Raw genomic sequence first — 15,715 nt, forward strand, 5'->3', positions numbered from 1 at the left:
CTCCAAACAAGGATTTTGTTTCACAGTCAAGTATTTTGGCAGTACTTTGCATTGCAAGCTTAGCACACACAGGACTTGTTTCTGAAATTTCCTGTTAATGAGGGTCAAAAGTCAAAGTTGGCGGATGAGTAGTAAAGTTTGATAGTGCAACCAAAATACAATTGCAGACAAGCTGGGATCCTATGAAAAAAATAAGGGAAAATAATACTCCCATATTTTAACCCTGAAAACCCTGAAAAGAAGAACTAAAAATATGGCAGTGACTCCAGCTAAAAATTGTGGCTTGTTGATATTATTAATACCTTTTTCTTCCTCCTCCAATATCAACTGAAGAAAATGAGTAGGGAATCTTCTGAATATAGGGCAAGCACAACAGCAAATGAAGTGTGTGCATACTAGGATTTCGAGTTAAACAGGTACTTTACAAGTAATGTTTAGGTTTTTAATTACATAGTATTATTTATTTAGTCTTCAGAAGTGTGGCACCAGTTCCTTTTCACCTCTTCAAACAGAATAATCAAGGACAAGGAAGTCTGAACACTCAGTCAGGGCTAGTAACCTCTAGGACTGAGGTTAAGATAGAAAAGCTGACATCATGAATAAACACAGAACTAACAAGCAAGTCAGCACTGGGTTTTTTTTCTTCCAAATGGTTATTTATCAGTGTTTAAAAGAATGCCTACAAGACACCCATATTTACAGTGGTATAATGTTTAAAGGAGGACAACATGCAGGTAGAAAAGACATTCAACTCCAGTGGAGCATGGAGGAAACACGAAGAGATTCTTACTACAGGATGCTTCTTTCGTATCAGGTTAATCTTAGATGAATGAAAAGATCTTGAAACGGTGTGTTTATTAGCAGACTACCCCGTGTTAATAAAAAGGTGTGTACTCTGAGATCATAGGTACTTAAACTTTGCAGAAAGTTACCTGGCTACTGCTTTCACTGCTGGAGCATGCTAAACATCCTGCAGCTGCAGGAGAAACAATTAAAAAAGGCTTTAAAACTAATTACAGGTAAAACCAGACAGTCATTCCTTAGAACAGCTTGTACATTTGACTCTTTCTTTTTTTATCTTTTTGTAAGATTCTTATCTTTGCAAGCATACAGTTTTAGAATGGAGAACTGTATTTCTAGTCTTCAGACTCAATCTCCGGAATTTATGTTACGTGATGGCAGCTGGGTATTTCTATTCAGATGACACAGTACAAACCATTTAATAATGCTGACATTTACATGGACACACTCAGATTCAAGAGTTTGAGATAAAAGAACAGATTAACAATAGTTTGAGATCAAAAGGGTCATTTCCTTGTCTCTTGCAGCTACTGTTTCTGCAGTCTGATTGTAAAGTACTGAAGAAAAGACTCTTTAAAGTGGATCTATATTTTGCAACATGACTGCAAACCTGCAAGTATGAGATACATAGTATTTTCATGACAAAACTGGTCACAGAAGACAGTACTGTATGAAAATGTAGTACAGCAATTCTGCAGTACACAAAATTACAATGGCTATATATATCTAGTAGTTCATTACTGGGGCTGCTATCAAGAACTACTAATTGCCACACACAAACATTATGATTTTGCACCTTAAACTTATTTTCTCACCTTAAACAGGGAAGAGAACACATGAAATGTATAAACTGCACAGGAACCATCAGAGTCACACATGAGCTGGTTGATGTGACTACGCCAGGCTTCTTCTGCATCATCACATGCTGCTGGCTGAAATGCAGCAAGGATGGCGGAAAAAAATGGTGAGGGAGGAGGGGAGGCATTTCGATCAACATCTCCAAAACTGAAGGAGAAAAAAAAAAAAAAAAGAGGTGGTGAAAGGAGAATACCAAGAAAGTGGCAGAAAAAATATGCTGTAACAGAGAGATAAAATCACAGGACCAAGTACAGCACCTCCCTAAAAATAATCATGAATTTTCAAATTACTTTTGAAAGTTGACGAGATGTTGGCTACAATGAGAAAAACCTCCAAATCAGAATCCCTATCTTCAGGCCACTATCATCTATCTCCTCCATCCCAGAACACTTGAATTGTTTTCTTGTACCATCATTTGGAGGAAGAAGGCTAAAATTTCACAGGAGAATAAGGCTCTCTCTCTCTCTCTCCCTCTCCAGGCTAACTGCAGTCTCACTCAGCATTCAAAATCTGAAAGAGCTCCAGATGGCATGTAAAAAGATCTTAAATCCTTTTTATAACATATACTGGGGTCCAGCCACACTCACCAGCAGCCTTAAGAGCACATAGTTGGGATTTTTAACAAGATTGAGATTTTCTTTCCTGAGAAATCAGAAGGATGAATACACATCTGACTTGTTGAACAGGTACCTAAGTAATATCTCCATTACTGCAAATCTTTCAAAATCCTCCTTTTTATTTTAATTAAGCCTATTAGATGCATAATGCCTAGCTGCATAGATGCATATAAACAGCATATCTTGTTTTTCCTAGAGGGAAAACCTTGGTTTTGTTTTGCCTTTTTTTTTCCAGTTGTGTGATAATTATGCGTGTAATTAGAGCATTGTCTTCTTATTGCTCCACACTCAAGAGAATTTTATAACTCCTTTGGCCAAAACATCCATTTCATTAACTATCACCCTGTTATCACGTTGCTGTACATTGTAAAAGAATTTGTGTGAACAACAGCGCATCAGAGTACCTAGCAAGAGCAAATTGTTCCAGCCTGTCAGCTTTCTCTTCAGTTTCTGTCATATCCAGACTAAGGCTATCACTGCATTCAAATGCTCCAGGGAGCTCATTTGTAGACCCTGAAAGGTCATCCTCATGGACTGCTATATCTTGTTCTTCAGGTACAGCTTCAGCCTAGGGGAGTGAATTAGAATTAGAATTAGAAAACTGCAAATTAGTAAGTTAATTCCTCTAATAAATAGAAAGCATTTAATGAAAAAACCTACCAGACAACATGTTAAACTGCACAGATATAAAGCCACAGGTTATAAATGACACAAATCAACTTACCCTTCTTCAAAAATACTGTATTTGTTCAACTTTCTGTCTTGGATAAATATTATTTTTAAGGCATTTTTTCAACTTGTCTGCAAAGAATTTCAGATTCCAATGCATATGGTAACATAGCAAGGAAGTAATTTTCAGGAAAAACAATAGGATTCTTTTTACTGTCAGGCTGTCCTTGTCACCTAACATTTTATAGTGTCCAAGAGTGTACTATAGCCTCTCAGAATATATTGAAAACAATCACTGTCTGGAAGACTATATGCATGTTTAGAACTGGGAATTAATTTTAGCATGTCATTTACATTCAAGAGGAATCCAAAGCATTCTAACAGGCCATTAAAAGGATTATGCTTAATTTCCTTCCTTTTTCATCTATCAGCACCTAAAGCTCTTGATTTCTTTTTGAAACATTCCAGTTCCTCTTGCATTTTTAGTCTGAACAAGTTTTGCTTCAGTTTTAATCTTTTGGCTTTTGTCTGCCTCATCCACAGCACCCAAAGCAGTTCCTGTAGGGATGACTGCAGTGGGCTGCTCACACCTTCATGTACATATGCCCATGTGCATGTACATACATGTGTTGGGAATTAATAGGGAGGGAAATCTGTGTCAAGTGGAATTAAATGAGAAAATGGACCTCTGCAGTTTATCAAGTCTGCTTGGATCCTACACATTAATTAAGGGGATTCGTATTTGTAAAAATTAAACAAGACTTGTAAAAGAAAGGACAGGATCAGAAATCAAGTAGAATAATCTTTTGGTTTGCTTTGTTTTCTAAGCAAAAGAGATAGGAATATTCCTGAGTTCAGGGTGAATGAAATGAATCAGAGCCCAAACCATCTTGGAAAGAAAAATGCAAGCTATATGGCTGAATTATCAGAATAGGAACCAAAGCACCTGGTAAAAAGTGGAAATGTTTCATGCTTATTCAAGAAGTAATTAGTAGTAACCACTTTCAAATATTAAATATTAGCTTGAAAGAACCACTGCAGTTTCTTCACTGCAATGACAGAGTTGGTAGGAGGAAAACGCATTTTGATGGGATAGAGCAAGGGAGGAAGGAAGAGGAAGCAAACACCTCCCACCCACTGGAGTCTAATATGATGCCCCAAAAGCAAAATAGAAAAGTGAACTTTGAATATTCATGCAGGATTGTAGTACACTTCCAGAAATATGTGAGCTTAGATAACTTGAAAAATACATAACATAGCATCATCTGAACTTTTGTAACCCTCATAGAATTATCCCGCTATCTTTAATAGAAAATAAGTTTAACTAATTTAATGCTGTTAACAATAATGCCTGGATGTTGGCATTGAAACATCTAGGAAGAGGCTACATAATCAGTCTGTTTCTCTCAACTGCTGTATCTATTTAAAGGTTGAGATGATATTTTTGTTTCTGCTTATGATGCAACAAACATTTTGTAAACCAATAAAGAAGTAAAAAAAATTTCCTTTGCATCGATGACACCTCATCAGCTCTCTAAAAAGAAGAATTCAGAGGAAAAGAGAAACAGGAAAGAGCTCAGATTTTATGTTACGAAATTAAGTAAAAATTATTTAGGTGTAAGTTTCAAGTTTTCTGACTAGAAACTGGATAACTTCTTCCTTACATTGACTCCAAATTATTTTGAGTAAAAATACAGAAGTACGCACACTTGAAGAACATATCTTTGAGGCAAAAACCCCACCAATAAGGCATTCTGTGCTTATCAATTCAATCATCTTTGTAACAGTGGTAACCTGGGCCATATTTTACACCAATATCAAACCTGTACCAGGACTAGCTGAATTTGCCTGTCAATTCCACAAGAAACTGCTCTGATTTTAGATTCTTCACTTACTGACTTATTCCAAAGCTTTTAATTTTTGATGAATATTGGCACATGGGACATTAAAGAGATTTTGACAATAAAGATTCCAAACCCCCAGACATACATTGAACTCCTAAGCTGTGATTTGCAGTTCTTAATGTACACACCAACAGCTACTGCAGCTGGATGCATGAGATCAGCTGCAGTCACCACCTGCAAATGTGTCTGTTCTGACTCCTGCTTCCTGAACTGAAATTCTGCCAACTTCTGCTGTTTATGGTTGTTATGTAGTTACTTGTCTACCAACAGTTGTTTTGACAAATGATAATGAGTTTACCTTCTCCACAACCACTGTTTGGAGAGGTTCCCCTCCTTTCCTATCCTTACACACACTTCCCTCCTCCTGTCCTTTCTTCCTACTGCAGAGGTTTCTGACACAAACAATTTGTTCAATATTTGGCACAATTCCAACTTCTTTTTCTATGACCTCTTCAGTAGAAGTTTCCATTACTTCTGAAACATGCAGTGCTAGCAGTATCAATTTTTTGTGTGGCTGCATTTGGAGGGGGCAAGGGCAAGAAGGAAAGCCAATGATTACAGAAGATATATTCTTCCCCTGCCCCAGTCTCATACACTACTCTTTCTACAAAGGTCACACAATACAGACATGACAGAGAAGCTTTACTGACATAAGCCAACAGTATCATCAAGCCACTAATTCGCATACACCCCCCCCACAACCAGATTATATTTCTGAAGAGACAGTGAAAGGAGGAGATCCACCTCATCTCTCATGAACAACTATTGTCAAGCAGAAAATTGAAGAAACCATCCCCATATTGATAATGATTTACCAACCTTGTTCTGTCTTCATCTTCTGATACCGTTCTCTGAAATACACTGTGCTGAACATGGTTGTTGTATCCTTGCAAATCCTGCCTCCCCACCCCCAGGATGGTTTAATATTGCGGTCATGAATTTAAAATTTCTGTGTGTCTGCCAAAAGGCAACTACTGAATCCAGGGCACACAACTGTACAATAGGTCCCCACATACAAAAGTATTTCAGAGAATACATGCATACACCCACCACATGAGCTGTCATATTGTTCTTTTAAATCAGCATGAAGAACAAAAATTGCCTTGGAGTTGTAACTTGTGGCCAGTTCATGAATTTGTCTTCCAATGAGCTTGTAGTATTTTGGTGCATATGTAGTGCAACATACTTAAGAAACAATAATTAAAATATCTTAATGAAGAAAGTAGGGTTTACCTAATGAGTGAAGTAGAAAGGAAATGGTATGAAAGTGCAGTAGTGCATGAAGGTATTGTACTATGCCATTACACAGAGAAAGCCAGAATGTACTTGACTTCACAGATCAAACCCTTTATAAAAGTGCAAGCAAAAAAATTTTAACAATGTTATATAAAATACAGTCCAGTTGGGACAGAAAGAAAAATTGTATTCACCTTGGCTCCTTCAGACACCTGGAGATTATTCATATCAGGCAAAGACACATCAAAGCTGGATGTTCCCATGTTAAAATGATGAGGGTCTACTGAGGTTGTGTCACATGATGTAGAAAGTGAGTCAATATGATTTGCATCCTCAGATGGGGAAAGATTTATAATCTGTTTAAAAGACAGCAAAAGCACAGAAAAACTGAGCATACAGACACCCTACCACATGCTGCTTTCATGAACATGCAAAGCAGAACAGTGTCTTAAAGGGCAGTGACAGTAGCTCTCTTAGTTTGTATATAAACACAACCTTTTCAATATTTCTGTCATAAAAATTTTATTAAAAGCATCCCAGAAGTGAACAATAAAAATCTGACACTGCTTACCAGCCTGGAGTCCTGTTCTATTTCTTTAAGTATTTAGTACATCTGAAAGATTTACTACTGGCCAATTGTCAAAAATTGTCCCAGAGTAAAAAAAGGCAAATAATAAGATCTGATGTTTCCTGTGTTTCAAACTTTGCATTAAAATTCCTGTTTACCTTTGCAAATAAGGGAAAATGTACCCACCAATTTCAGCTCATTAGATTGCACCTGGGCAGAGGAAACTAAAAGCCCAGCTTATTTAACACCACCACCCAATCTTTTCCTGAATTTCAAGTTTGCAACTTACTAGGTCTGAGTTCTCCAAGATTTGGCTGGTGGTCAGGTCCTCCTCCTCTGATGACTCATCAGAGTCCTCATGGTTCATTTTGTTCAGGCTGGGTGTGCTCCCTGAGAGCTGGTTCTCTTCCATCAGCTGCATGTCACACTTGTCCAGGCTGTCCAGGGACCGTCTGCGCACTCCCCAGTTGAAGTTGTCCATGCTCTCACCCTGAAATAGACAGAGGGTGAGCTTTCTTGATGTGAAACTAATCATATGATAACCCCTGATCAAAGTTAGCTCCAGAAATAGGTTTACATAAAAATATAGTAAAAACTTTAAATAAGCATTATCTTGTTTGTTCACCTGGAGATAAGAGCAGAAGCATGGAAATGGCAGTTAAATGAACATTCAGTCTTTTCAGTAGTAGATGTTTTTCATGCATTGGCTAATTTAAGAATTTGTTTTTGTAAGTCCACATATACACACTCCTCAATACCAATAGAGCAGTGACACGCAAAAGAAAAGTTTGAAAGCAATTTTAAAGGATTTTTTCATGATGTTTAAAAGTATTAGAAGCACAGTTCATACCAATGGTTCAATTGCAAAACTTAGGTTAAAGATTTTAGATTCTTTGCTTTATATACATAACCATAATGATGAGTAGATTTGAACAAACCCTTGCTTTACACAAAAACTGTAACAAGCAGCACACCTTTTAAACTTTTATTCTAGGCCCATATTGCTTATTTTTGAATCCACTTTAATTATTTGAATCTGTGTTTTGAGAATAGCCTTATAAGCATTGCCTGAGATCTCACATTTTAAAAAGGACACAGTCAAATGGACCAAACATTTTATATTTATCAGAATTTCAGTTCCGATCCCACACGCAGTTACATAGAGCTGAGTGCGCTAAGCAAATTGCGTAACCATTTGTTAGGCTGGGGAACTGATAAAAAGATCACTTCATTTCTTTCATGTATAAAAATTAGTTTTCCACCCTTTTCCCATTTATTTACTTTATATATTTTCCAGTGGACTGTATGCCTTTTCCCTGATTGCAATAATCTCTTGCTCCCTTCCTAAGTCTAGCCAGGCTCCTCTCTGGCAAATGCAGGACCACAACCACAACTGCTCCTGGCATGGACCTGCAGAGACAGCAAGAAAGGACTCCCCAGAAGTATTCAGATGCACTTTTGGGCACTTTATCTAGGTGAAAGCCCTCAATCCTGCATCAACATGGGAAGGAAATTTATAGAGGAAAATGTTTACGTTTAAGGTTCAGGGCTGCCTATTTTAAACAAGACTCTGTAAGTTGCAACACTCTTAAACAAGCAAGTCAATTGATGAAAATTCAAGCTGACTGTGATATTTTAAATATTAATTTGAAAAAAATATAGTTCTGCCTAAAAAATAATATTATTAACAAATAACTGATTATGATTTTTTCCTGGATTTATGTAGATCGAAATAATGTGCAATCATTGAGAAATAGGTCTCAGTTCAGGAAGGTCCTTTAAGCAGAGTTGTGATTTTAAACACTTGAGTAATTGGGGACTACTCAGATGTTTACTGAATGGGGACCAAACTGCATAAAGTGCAATGGATTAAATTGCAATCTTACCTCCTTAACAGTCAACTAACTTGCACAAATTGATCTTATTTTGCATCATTACTATTTAATGCAATGGATTGTGGAATTTGAATAGAAAGAGGGGAAGTTAAGTTTTGTGACATTAAGCTCACCGTCTCATGAAAAAATATGATGAAAATAGAAAAAATATTTTTTAGGAAAAAGACAACCCTTGCAATTCACAAGAACATTTAAAACTAAGGCATGCACTAAAATCAAGGGAAAATGAACATGAAATTGTTGTGAAGCCTGACACACTGTTGGAAGAACCCTGTGTTCTCATCCTGGGACTGGTATGATAACAGTAGTTTTGTGTGGAAAGAGAACAGAACACACAGATTTAAGAAGTCAGGCCTCTTTAAATTATAAAAACGACATTTCTGTTCCAAGCTATTTATTTGAACAAATTCTTGTCCATTGTCCCCCCACAAAGGCTGAAGGACACGTGCAGCAATGAGACATCCTCTACAAACACATCAGTTACTGAAGTAATAAATGACAAAACGGCATAAATAAGCAAGCGTGCAAAGATGAGAGTCATCACACCCTGATCCTCATGATGCCTAGCAAAGCTATCAGTAAACTCAGCAGCCCATCTCTATGGGAATATCTCCTGTTGCAGTTTTATTCTGCAAAGCCTTAAATAAGGAAGCCAGCAAAAAGAAGAAAAATAAAAGGGACATTTCCAGGGCATGCAGTTGGAAGGGGTAGTGAATTAAAAGTGAGGGCAAAGGGTTAAAGGAGATGAAACAGTATAACTCAAACACCCATAACATTTGGATTAGCATGAGTTTGCTACAGGGGCACCCAGAACCATACTGAATTAAACAGGAGGTCAGCACACGTCTATGAAGATGGAGTTGTGGTTTTTGTAGTCTGTTAAGCAATCTTTCTTTCACAGTTAACAAGAAAGAGCAAAGATGTATTTGAGAGGTTGTTAATTTTTATCTACAGCAGGAGCAAAGCCATCTTCCATCTGAAAAGTCACCAGTGATAAACATCAACTCAGAGGAAAACAGTCACATGTTATAAATGTGTCTGGCCAGCAGCGAGCAGGTACCACACAGAACTTCCCACAGTCACCACCCTCTGGTAGAGGAGCAGATGTGCCCTTGCAGCTACTTTAAACTTTACAACAGCCCAGGGGAAGGGAGAGACAAAAGGGGAAGTAATCCTATGTGGGGGAGAGCAGTAAAGTTCCTCCACAGAGGCAGTAAGAATCATGCAATACCTCTTTCACACAAGTTTTCATCCTTACTGTGTTGACAAAGTATGCAGAGTTAATGGAATCACTCAAATATTGTAGGGTATAGGCAGAAGTATTGTGGAACTACGTAGCAAGGCACTATTTCCATATGGATGTATCTCACAGCACAGCCATTTTGAGACAAAGATTTTTTGGGGGGTTGCATAAAAACTGATGTACAAACTCAGAAACAAATATGCAGAATTCTGTGGTTGCTGATTTCTGTATCATTTGTACAACTCATTAAAATTCTCTATCATTTCACTTCTCTCTATACATTGATAAACTTAAAATTTAGGCCCCAAACTGGCAATGACTGATGTGTTTTTTCTGTCTTCCTCACAGGGTAAATGAGTCCAGAAAAGTTGGTAGGACCACACAGCTGTATTAAATTAAGCTGTAGGAATTAGTTTAATTTTTCAATTAAATTCAGTCTGATAGCAATAACATAAACTGTCTTAAGAGGTCTCAGACATCAGCTTTAGCAAGATGCTAACAGGAGACAATATGCCACAACAGAAAAGGTAGAGATTACACATAATTTCCCCCTACAAAAGAATGGCCCAAACTCTATAAATAATGAAGTTTCTACACATTAATCATGCACAAAGATATCAAAAGGAAAAAGGACTCAGTTTGAAAAACACTGATACTAGAATTAAGATATTACAAAATTCGTGAAGACTGTTGAGCATGTCAAAAACAAACTTAAAATGAAGCAGAATTTTTGAAAAAGACCTCAAAAATATTTCTAATACAAGACAAAAAATGAAGCACCTGACAGAAATTCAAGCTCACACACACACTCACCTACGCACACACTGAAGGGGGGAGGCAACAGCAAAACTATGATGTTATTCTACAATATAAATTTGCAAGAAGGCATAACATATGCTGGCACATCTGAGTTCAAGTAGCATTCTTACCTGAAGTTCCTGAGTAGCAGATATAACAGATAGAAAAACAAATAGAAAGAATCTATGTAAAATTACTGCATGAAAGACATCATAGACAAACATTTGCCTACAATTTTAACAAATATTATCACAGAAACTTCAACTCTTCAGGATACCTTTCAAGTTTGAAAATAACTATTGCTTGCTTTTACATCTTTAGGAAATTTCAAACAAGTACACCTTGTGGTCTGCAGATGATCCAAGCATCACTGGCCTGTTTAAATCATAGGGGTTTTTTTGAAAGACAGATGTTGCTCTTGCTAGCTTAAGTTTTCTAACACTGGTTTTTTCATGTTTATGAATATACCAAATTCAGATAAGATGTAAATGATAACACTCTCAACTCAGTCATTAGAGAAGTAGCCTTCTACACCGGGCCTGAATTTATTTTTAAAACAGTAAGTTAAGTCTGAAGTAAACTTTGGAATGCAACCCATGGCAACTTGAAAACCACTAAGTAAAAATTAACATTTTTAATTTTACTTCACATAAAACTAGAGAAGCTTAGTATCTGTTTCATTACCAACTTAAGATGATTAGCATATCAATTAATTTAGGCCTTGGTCTTGAAGTTGGCCACATGTATAAAAAAAATCTTTGCAGAGTCACAGTCCATGAAAGTAAATTCATTTTGAAAGGAATTGTTGTGCACAATTATATATACTCTCTATATGGTTTTAACTTGTGAAGAGAAAGAAGAAATTCCTGAATTTCAGTGGGCAAAAAATTATCAAGTGATGTTCACTCAAAATTGCAGTCCTAGATCCTTGTAATATCTTGAAAGCATTTAAGACACAGAAATTACTGCAGCCAGTATGTTTTTGCCAAACAACCTGGCATTATTGTTCTATCATTTATGCTTGTTTGGAACACTGAAGCTCCTTCAATATTTGTCTAATGTATTTTCAACCATTGCTGCCAACTACCCTTTTGGTTTGGTTTTTTTTTCCTTCCTTAGCAAGGTCATGGGCATCTGTGAGCCAAGATTACTAATTTTGATACAGAAATTCCTGACTTGGAAAAATAAGGACTTTGGGACATTTTTTTTTTTCCCATTCTTTCATCCTTTCTCTCAATTGGAAAAAAAAATTCAGATGTTTATGAGTTCACACCTGAATGTTCTGTTTACCTTAAAATTATTTTACTACTGTAATACAAACAGGTAGAAAAATTAATATTTCTTCCTGTGCACATGTTCTTCTCAGAGCTAAGAGTGATAATGGAGAGAATTAATACTAAAATCAAGTCCAGATTATGACAAGCTATTAAACTCTTAGGTTTGCTGAACACCTGAGCCTTAAGTCTTTCAAAAGTACTAACAGTTTCTGAACTTTTAAACAGCAACAAAATTGTTAGACTTGTTTGGTAACAGATATTAATTTTTGGCCTTTCCCAACCAAATAGAAAGAAATACCCCACGTTTGATATTAGCAAGGCTAAAGGGTGTAGCCCCCAAAAATTTATCAGTTTTTCAACTTTTTTTTTCCCTTCAGCAGTTTCAGCTCAAGGTGAGCTGACAGGCTTCACCTGTCAAGACTTGATCTGGGTGCTCAGGATTTTGTTTGGCTCCTGCATGAGACGATGAAATCACAGACACCTCAGCAGAGTGGAAGGTACATCTCTAAGTGATTTCATCGGCAGTTGCAGGAATAACAGCAGCCTGAAGGCCTGAATTAATGTTTCGGAGGGTTCCTTATGAACCAACAGCTTTGGAACAATTTCATTTTATACGTTTTTAATCAGCAAATATCTATATTTTGTTGACAATTTAGACTGTTATAAATTGTATTTAAAATAAGTTCACTTAAAAGGAAATTCATCAACAAGGTACTAGAACAGACACTTTATTTTCCAGTAACAGTTTTGCAGTGTTTCCTAAAGTAGATTCAGAAAGGAAGGGTGTGGTAGTCTTTTTACTGTTATGCTACTGAAATAAACACTGTGTGAACATCATAAATAGTCTGAATTTAAAACTACGTTTATAGTTAAACAGTTAAAGTTTTATGTTACAAGAAGAGAAGTGTTTAGCAGAAGGAGTATAAAAGTTTTAATAAAGAAGCTGTTTCAGAGAAAATATACCATACCTCCCCATCTTCCAGCTCAACATCTAGGAAATCAAAGTCCCTAAAGACTCTGAATTGTTGTTCACTGTTTGAATCATCCATGTTCTCCTGCTCCCTTGTTCCGTCTTCTGAAGAGACCAAGCTCGTCTGGTGCTCAATCAGATCCAAATCACCACAGGAAGAAAAAATCACCTACAATTCAAAGGATTTCTTTTGTTACAAACTGTTCCCTCTGGTTGTTTCTTCCTAAAAGCTGTAATTGGTTATTCAGAAGACTGTATTTCCAGTACACACCTAATTCCTTCACTGAGTATTTTTAGAACACCCTTTATTATTTATGTTGGACAGGTGCCTTCAGATAAAACTTGTACAAAGAAACAACTTCATACTGTGGGAACACATCCAAGAATATTACAGCTACCTCCTAATGGCTGCAGATTGATGTTGCCTGGATGTTTATATACACATATAGGAACAAAATTCAGAGAACTTAGCAGAGAAAATACTGTCAAGGGGATGACATAGTAAGTTCATTAAAAAAAACCCTCCAGTAAACAAGCTGTTAAAAAATATGTCAAGATTAGAAAATACAACAAGCTATAATTTTTTCTTTCCTACTGAGTATACTTGTATCTGCAATTCAGTTGCAAAAATTAAACAGCTCCTGTCTTGCAGAAACAAAGGACCTGTTCTCCATAATACAAGTGACAAACACCAAGTTCAAAAACATTGAGAAATTTTCCTTTTTCTGTAGAAAATATTTAATGACTATTGTAAGTGTTTCCCACCCTGGGTAATCAATCACCCTTTTCCTGGCACCAGATAATATTAATTTTTAAAGAGTAACATCAGAACTACTGTCTAACGGAAAAATCAGACACACACAACCCTTTCCCCTCCCATTTTATTTTGGTAATTTAATTTTTTACTTTATAAAGATTCTGGTAATACAAAGGTCATTACTCTCTACCCACTGAGATGGCATAAGTAAAACCTACAGCATCACAGATTCCCACAGGAAAACCACACGTAGCTCTGAAAGTGAATCTTCTTTAAGTGAAAGGGCCATTCATTCCCTGGTCCATATGCTGAGAAACACAGCCTGGGCCAGTACAAAGGATAATGACAGCAATGACTTCAAAACTATGCAAATCTAGTCAGCAACTCTGGGAAACACTGTTCTGTGCTTTCCACGCTAAGGACACAATGAAATAAAAAACTGGTCAATACAAGGCTACTTACTGAAGGGTTTTTACTCAGCCCAACTTCCTGACCACACAGGGAAAGGACATGCACCAGCTTTTCCTTTGTCCTTTTCTAGAAAACAAGATGTTTCTCAAGTGAGCATTTTTTTAACCATCCATTCTCCCTGTGGCTAGAAACATACATTAGCGATTTTTAATTAGGAGAAACCAACCAAAGAATTAGTCATTAAGTGCTCAAAGGATTGCTTTCAGAGCAACTATGCATGAAGGAAACATAAAAATAGCTGTTAATGATTTTGCTGTTTATTATATTTAAATTAGTCTATAAATTCCATTGAGTACAATAAGGAAACATTGGATCATATGCATCACTTTAAAAAGACAGTTCAGAAGCCTGAAATTAAGCACATGCATAATTTTTGTTTTGTAGAATTGGGCCTGAGCCACTGCTATATAACCTGCAATATCAAAAAAGTGAAAAGAGCAATAAATGTGTTTATTCCGCATGGCTTTATTTTAATTTGCAGATAAGCCAAAAATTAAGTTAACCAAAATCACTAAGGTAATCAAATATCACTTCTAGGAAAACTGTTCTTTTTATTCAGTATCCCAAGAAAACAACTTTTAAAGTTGCACAAGTTATCTACCAGCTCCCCTTGCTAATATCTGAACTCATCTGTCATTTTTACTTAAATCTGACCTAGACTTAAGCGGTCTTAAAGAGATGCATTTCCTGCAAGCTGAAAGAAAACCAGCTTTGGGATAGAAGATGGACATAACTCAGTCCATTTTTGAGTCCAAGAAAGACACACAGCACACACAGTCAGATGTTGTGCTGCCTCTGCCCCAGCCAGCCAGGAGCACTGCACAGGACACAGAGGGCACAAGCATTTAAGGACCCAAGTATATGTTGATTCAGCTGCTCTGACTGCAACTTACTAATGAATAGTGGGCTACCTACCTGAGAGTACTGGGGTCTCTTCCAGCTCACAGGAACGAGGACATTGGAGTTAGATCCTGATGAGGTTGAAGAAGTACTTCGGGTGACAGCCATTGCCCTGGGTTTACCATCTCGCCCAGAAGAACTCTGCAGCTCATCATACCGTCTCCCAATAATTGGAGTCTTAAATAAAGAGTAATTATTCAGCAGCACCCTGCTTCAGGATGAACTTTTAAGAACCATATTGCTTCAATTGAAGGAAAAGATTATTTTGAAGATCATATGCAGGGATAAAACAAGGAGTGCAGCAAATTTCACATCACTTGGTATGTTTCCTATTTTCCAGTGTGAATGTCTGAGTAACAACTGCCATACTTAGTAGCCAGAGGTTATGTTCATGGATAGATAATACCCAAAGCAACTGTCACTAGTTCCTGACACAAGAACGAGCAAAAACCCCAGAAAGTTTATGAAGTTAATTTCAAATCTGCACTTCTTGCATGTACTTTTTTTTTCCCAAAGCATGTTGAACACTTTGGCCCTTTTCCAAAAAGTATTGAAATGCTATCTTGGATTGACAAGAGGATGTCTCAGCATTTTCTAGAACTATACTGACAGGAAAGCAAATAGTACCATATGCCTTTCTATGCTTGTATTTCCTTTTAACCTCAACAGCTCACTATTATCTATATGAAATAATCTATAATGCTGCAAACAATTCTGTAGCTTCATACAATATAGTGAGTTGCCCATTAAT

General features: G+C 36.7%; 1 protein-coding gene across 14 annotated transcripts in view; it reads right to left on the reverse strand.

Annotated features, from left to right (window-relative positions):
- FRY (FRY microtubule binding protein) overlaps positions 1-15,715 on the reverse strand; it is a 199,377-nt gene that overhangs the window by 18,792 nt on the left and 164,870 nt on the right. For 10 of the 14 annotated variants that reach the window (XM_017731357.1, XM_017731353.1, XM_017731352.1 and 7 more), the window contains 8 exons: positions 14,980-15,141; positions 14,056-14,130; positions 12,835-13,005; positions 10,721-10,729; positions 6,943-7,143; positions 6,280-6,441; positions 2,681-2,844; positions 1,617-1,806 (listed from right to left, as the gene is read on the reverse strand). In XM_017731357.1, coding sequence (XP_017586846.1) covers positions 1,617-1,806; positions 2,681-2,844; positions 6,280-6,441; positions 6,943-7,143; positions 10,721-10,729; positions 12,835-13,005; positions 14,056-14,130; positions 14,980-15,141 — 1,134 coding nt within the window. The remainder of the gene's footprint in view (positions 1-1,616; positions 1,807-2,680; positions 2,845-6,279; positions 6,442-6,942; positions 7,144-10,720; positions 10,730-12,834; positions 13,006-14,055; positions 14,131-14,979; positions 15,142-15,715) is intronic. The other 4 variants (XM_017731351.1, XM_017731349.1, XM_017731348.1 and 1 more) reach the window with 1 other exon arrangement.

The sequence above is a fragment of the Corvus brachyrhynchos genome, unplaced genomic scaffold (assembly GCF_000691975.1).
Source record: "Corvus brachyrhynchos isolate BGI_N302 unplaced genomic scaffold, ASM69197v1 scaffold103, whole genome shotgun sequence".
In the NCBI taxonomy this organism is placed as follows: Eukaryota; Metazoa; Chordata; class Aves; order Passeriformes; family Corvidae; genus Corvus; species Corvus brachyrhynchos.